The 6329-nt window shown below is 43.5% G+C and overlaps 1 protein-coding gene across 9 annotated transcripts in view; it reads right to left on the bottom strand.

The window, feature by feature from the left end:
* Window positions 1–41: 41 nt before the first annotated feature.
* The window catches only part of IQCE (IQ motif containing E), a 77519-nt gene continuing 71231 nt past the window's right edge, over window positions 42–6329 (bottom strand). For 8 of the 9 annotated variants that reach the window (XM_006167844.3, XM_027768017.1, XM_006167847.3 and 5 more), the window contains 2 exons: window positions 2169–2267; window positions 42–253 (listed from right to left, as the gene is read on the bottom strand). In XM_006167844.3, coding sequence (XP_006167906.1) covers window positions 126–253; window positions 2169–2267 — 227 coding nt within the window. In that variant the 3' untranslated portion in view covers window positions 42–125. The remainder of the gene's footprint in view (window positions 254–2168; window positions 2268–6329) is intronic. The other variant, XM_027768016.1, reaches the window with a different exon arrangement.

Genomic DNA, 6329 nt, shown 5'->3' with positions numbered 1-6329 from the left:
CTTTCCCTAACAAGATAAATTGTCTTTCCAATTCTCTATTGTGGCCTTTAGGACATGCTTTGTCTTTTAACCCTATCCTACCCCTTGCAGCCATCACCTTTTTGGAGACAGTGATTGGGAGGGACCTAGATGGGGGAGGAGTTTTTCTTGGTGGGCAGAGATGGAGCGATGACAATATCATCGGAGTCATCCGAGTTGATGTCATCCGTAGGTGGAGGCACCACGGGCTGCAGCCCCGGAGAAGAGGACTCTGCTGAAACGAACCAGAGAGAGGGGGGTCAGCCACACTGACTGTTGGGTGGGGGCCTATCTCGGGGCTGTCCGGCACAGACATGCTTACACTCTCAGCTCCTCCCTGCCAGGCAAGACTGGGGTCACCCCCAGAAGCAGTGAGCATGAGACAGACCTTCAGAATCAAGTTACACTCCTGCTGCAAAGCGCTCTCATGGTCTAGTCTTCAAATTCACCTCTGAGTACTCTGGCCATGTCCCCAGGTTAAAACACCTGCACAAGATGGAGATCTGCCAGCACCAGGGAAGCTTGTCTGTGCCGGAGAAACTCCCAAAAGTCACTCTCATAGGGGGATCTCGGGAGTCTGGCCTCTGGGCCGGTGGCTGGGATTTGTATGCAGAGACCGGTGGCCACCTGTGTGTATTAAAAGCCAGTTTCCTGGTGAGACACAAAGGTCATGCTGGTAGAGGCAGGATGGGCCAAGATCACACCCCCGAGTTCTGTGAGCTTCCTAGTGGTTGGCCACTGCTCCATTTATGCCATTACCTCATCCACGTGTAAACTTGTCAAAACCTTTAATCCACACTACAGTGTGATGGCCCCTCCCCAGCAACAGACCCCAGATGGCCACCTTTGGCTAGGTCAGCAGGTCTGAGAGAGGTACAGGTTCCCAGCACCCTGGCAGTCCTATGGCTCCTTGGTGAAAGGACTTCTTCTCATTGCTTCCAGAGATGGAGGTGAAAAGGTAACCAATCACTGGTCTGAGATTTCAAAAAGGGGAAGGGAATGACGATTCGACCATGCTACAGATATGGTAACCGTGTCTGCTTTCATTTTTTGTTCAGGAAAATTAATATTAAAGTGAAAATTATAAAATTACAAGGTTGTCTTTATTTTTTTTCTTTAACATCAGTTCTGGGGCCGGCAGGTGGCATGGTGGTTAAAGGCTCTGTATTCCCACACGGCTGCCCACGGTTTGAATCCTAGACCTGGTGGCTTGTTTTCATGATTTCTTTCTCTCTTTCAGGTTTGAATCCTAGACCTGGCAGCTTGTTTTCATGATTTCTTTCTCTCTTTTCATGTCTTGCTCTGGTCAAATTAAAAATAATAATAATAATAATGATAAATAAAATAATTTTAAAAAATCAGCTCAAACAAGGGCTTACACTTTTCACATAGATATACTCCCTTAGGCCAATGAAAGTAGAAAACCTGGATGCATTGTGGTAATACTTTTATTGGGTTGTCGGAAAAGTCATGTATTTTTTCTATATGCAAAAATACGTTATGACTTTTCCGACAACCCAATAGATGGGAGAATAAATCTGCCACTTTAAAATGACTTACATTTAACAAGAGGAGAAAAGGACAGCAAAAATAAACATGTTAGCCCTGATCAAAGAATGTAAAGGTCACCAAATGCAGGGTCTGGTGAAATCAGCATGAGTCAGGTTTGTGGAGAACAATTTAAAGCCTGTCTGGGGAGAGTACAGGATAGCCTGGTGGCTTTTTGAGCTTTGCGTGTCTGCACACCTTCCTTTAAATCCCAGGGCCACTAATCTTTGTTCGTTGAGCTTTACGAATAGAGGTTTTTAGAGAGAATATCAAAGTTCAAAGTTTTTCTTACTGTGACAAAGCTAGGGAAAAAATGGCTGAAATGAATAAAATGTGATTTCAAATGTGGTGATTTCCAGGTCAAACATGGAGTAAAATTCTTAGGAGAGTCTCCAAAATATAGCTCCTAACTAGATTCCTTGGAAAGGGAAGAGCTGGTGCCAACCCCGCAGAGTGATCGCAGAGGGTGAGGGTCATCATTCCCTGGGCCTGAGACTGGCTAATCATGGCTTTCCTCCTTAACCTCAGACTCTTCTATCCTCAGAACGAGGGTGACTCCTTGGGAAGGCACAACCTTTGCCACCATTGGTCCCTACACTTACCAGACTGGGGGTGCAGGGCTACTGGTTTCCATGGCTTGTCCTTGTCCTTGTCCTCGTCATCCTTCAGGGCCTGCTCACTTCTCGCTTCATTGTCCTGACCTGAAGGGACATGGAAATTGGAGGCACCCATTCTGCACAAGGCGAGTCAGTCACAGGCAGGGCTTTCCATCCTTTACACTCCAGTCTTTCTCACCCGAACGCTTCTGATTCAAAAAACTGCTTCCTTTTGTAGTTTTTCCTTTCTAGGAAATGCCATTCTCTACCCTCACTTGTCCTTCCTGGTTCCATCTTTTTTTTTTTTTTGCTATAGGGTGCGTGTGCTCGCCAGAAGGACAGAGAGACAGAAAGCGAGAAATCACCCCCCAGGGGGGAGGGCCACGCCACAATCCCTTCTCTTCCATTCTCCTCTCGGGATCTTGGGCACGCACGCACACGCGCCCGGTGTGAGTTTAAGCTGCTGGGTCCGGGACTCGAACTGCGGTCGACTACATGGGAGTCCAGCGACATAGCCATTACACTAACTGATGGTCCCCCTGGTTCCATCTTTGTGACCTAAGAACTTAGTGCAGAAAAGCCCATTGTTTGAAACTTTCCCGTGAGAGGGAAGTCTGATGATGTGGCACCCCAGCATATCCTGTTCATAAATGAAATCTCAAGATGATCTGAAAGAGGAGAAATACATTATAAAAAATAATCAAATGGAATTGTTAGAGATGAAGGCTATAATACAGGAAATCAAAACTTCCACTGAAAATATCAAAAGCAGATTAGATCGTGCAGAAGATCGAATCTCAGATGTATAAGATAGAACCTCTGATCTAGAAAAATTCACCAAAAAGACTGAGAAAATAACCAAAAAAAAAAAAATAGAGAATAACATGAGTAATACTAGATACCATTAAACAACCAAACATCCAGATCATTGGTATCCCAGAAGATGAAGAAACTAACAAGTTGATAATCTATTCTATGAAATCGTAGAAGAAAACTTTCCAAACCTAGAGATGCGTTCAAATATCCAGACCCAAGAAATACAAAGGACCCTACATAGAGTCAACCTAAGATCTTTCCCAAGGCACATCACAGCCAGATTGATCAAAACCACAGAGACAAGATACTAAAATTGGCAATAGAGAAATGTCAAATTACTTTCAAAGGATATCCCATAAGGCTAACATCGGACCTCTCATTGGAAACAATGCAAGCAAGGAAAGAATGGGAAAATATATTCAAAGTGTTACGTGAAAAACAATTTCTATCAAGAATACTATACCCAGCAAGATTATCTTTCATATGGGGAAAAAAGACAAAAACATGCTCAGATAAACAAACCCTGAAAGAACTTACCTACACCAGACCAGCTCGCCAAGAAGTGGTGAAGGTAGTGCTATACCAGGAAAACTAAAGTTGAACACATAGAAATAAGAGTACAAGAAACAACCAAGAGAATGGCCAGCTTAATGGTAGGGACAGGTCCAAGGTTGAATGTTAACTTCCAGAGTTTAAATGAAAAGATCGGACCACAGTAACATTGCAAATTTAACAGAAGAGAGATTAATTACATGAGTCTGAACTAGTGAAATAGAATTTCTTTTACTTTAGATTAAAACATTACTGATTTTCTCTGATGCTTTGATTTCAATATTTAAGGATTTTTGTCTTCTCTTGAACCATTGATGGGTTCATTTACCTACTATTTGAACTGAATATTAACCTTTTTCCTGGCTTTAAGTTATAAGCAAATTTCTCTTAACATTTTTATATTTTGATCTATTAAAACTAAAACATTTTTTTGAAATTAAAGAATGCATTTAAAAATACCTATTAATACCTATTAATGACCACAGTAAGCTATATAGCCCCAGCGAGGTTCTTCTTTATAGTATGTTCACTTACTCACTGAGGTTTATGCCTAAAGTCAGACATGCCCTCATAAATATGTATATATCATCTGTGCTTGCTGTTGAAAGTCTTTAAATTAATTAAGATCTTTAGTGAATCAATAAAATGTGAAAAAAAAAAAGACATGGCAAACAACTGCACATACCAGAGACAGTGTGGGAGAAGGGGGGCTATTGGCAGAGGGTGAGAGGTGGGGAATCAAGAGGGGAAAAAGGCAAAATATATAAGAAACAAGAAATAAACAATTATTTCTTGACGATAACATGTACAGTTATATCCTTGATTGAGCCAATATACAATGTGTACTGGATGGAAAATTGCATTTTGTATACTCTATTGATGTACAGTGAATGACTGTAAATAAATAAATTTTAAAATAAGTAAAAAAATAAAATCTCAAGACATTTATCTGTCTAATGACAGTTCCAAATCTCAAACAGTGCCTTTTCATTCATCTTCAGCTTTAAGCTAAGTAGCTGTCAGTGAAGGTTTTCTAACTGAAGTATGAGGTACAAATATCTGAAGTATGTTCACAAATCATAGGTTTTGGGGGTCCAAAGTGACTTTCAAACTCTCTAGCTCTATTCCTCATTTTGCACACGAGAAAATGGAAGCCCAGAGAAAGGCTGGGACCTGCTGGGAATCACGCATCACTGCTGGGCAGAGCAAGGACAGGACCTCACAAGGAGGGTGCAGCATCCTGCCTGTACCAGGGATTTCTTCACTGAGGCGTTTTGGGCTTTAATGAAAGAGAAAAGGAAAACTAAAAGTTTTATTTAAAAAACAAATATGCCAGACGATGGCCTAGTGGTTGAGTGGGCTGGATCCCACATGGCTGAATGTGCAGTTTGAGTACTGGACCTGGTGGCTTGAGAAACGCTGTGGCGTGCATGCATGCCCAAAATGCTGACAGCAGGGAGATGGAGGAGAAGGGAATGCAGCATAGCCATTTCCCAAAGGGGGTGCTTTCATGCTTTCCTTCTCTCTCTCTCTGGCAATCACACATGACCCTTGGAAAAAAAAAAAAAGGAAGAGAAAGAGAGAGAACAAACAAGAGAAACACTGGCCCAAGAAGGAAACCACTTAGCTGCAACTGGAGCTGAGAATAAAACTAAAGATACGAAAGCTGTGAAGCTCAGACTGGGAGGCCTGTAGAAACTGGAAACATAGTCCATGGCACTGGCAGTGTCTCCAGCCTGCCAAGGCCAAGGTGAGCTGGGGGCTTGTCTCTCCTCTACAATCCCAGGCACAAGGGACAAAACTGGGACAAAGGAGGCTTCGTAGAAGGTCATCCTGCTTCGGGCCTTAGTTTGGAGCATCCTGCCTGTATAGGCAGGACTAACCTCCTTTACATTCTTATGCAGCCCCAAGCATCCTAGAAGGTGGCCCCCTTTTGGTTTAAGCCTCAGAGGGCCATAAACCTTAGAGGGCCAGCTGCTTCTCATGTCAGACTCCAAAATGAGTGGAATTACCAGGAGAGGCTGCAAGGTAGGGTGGAGAGGAGATTTCTTTGTGTGTCACTGATGCAGGTCTCCACTTAGAAGTTGTAGGGGCTGTTCTTTTACTGGTAGCACTGAAAAAAAAAGAAAGAAAAAATTCCAGCTGATTCTGACTTTGAAGGATGCAAACCTCTTAGGCCTATAGTAGAGTTCACTACTTTGCCTGGAGGTGACCATCACCATTGCCAGATTCTGCTGGGCCATCAGGAGTCTCAGATATGTAAAACTCCTGCCCATCCCACTGCGGCAAATGATGAGGTGAGACTGGTGTAGTTTTATATGCTGGCCCTAGAAGACATCTCCAGGTAGGGCCACATTCCCAGTGAGCATGGTTTCAGGCCATCTAACAACCTCCTGGCCATGGCTGACTGCACAAGGGATGGATTCCCAACCTCATTTGGGCCCTTGGTCTGTCCTATGTCACATGGAATTAGGGCCATGAGCTTCAGTCTTGGCCTGGCTCTCCTTTAGCAGAGAAACTGTAGACTCACAAGTGGCAAGTGGCTGTAGTTTTCTGCCATGTAGACTAAGAAACAGAACGGTCTGTGGCTAGGTGAGGAACAAGCCTGAGAAGCAGAATGAGGCAGAATGGGGAGCAGGAGTGGAAGCCCACCTGACCTGGCCCACTCTATCCTGCCCTACTCTCCATGCAACAGTCTCTTCACCTTACAATAAATTCCACCCTTTGCCTGAGCTGACTTAAATGGGGCTCTGATTTTGCAACCAAGGGAGTCTAAACTGATACACTGGGAGATTCAGC

This window comes from Tupaia chinensis, unplaced genomic scaffold (genome assembly GCF_000334495.1).
Source record: "Tupaia chinensis unplaced genomic scaffold, TupChi_1.0 Scaffold145208_1, whole genome shotgun sequence".
Classification (NCBI taxonomy): Eukaryota; Metazoa; Chordata; class Mammalia; order Scandentia; family Tupaiidae; genus Tupaia; species Tupaia belangeri.
This window is presented reverse-complemented; position numbering and strand designations above follow the sequence as displayed.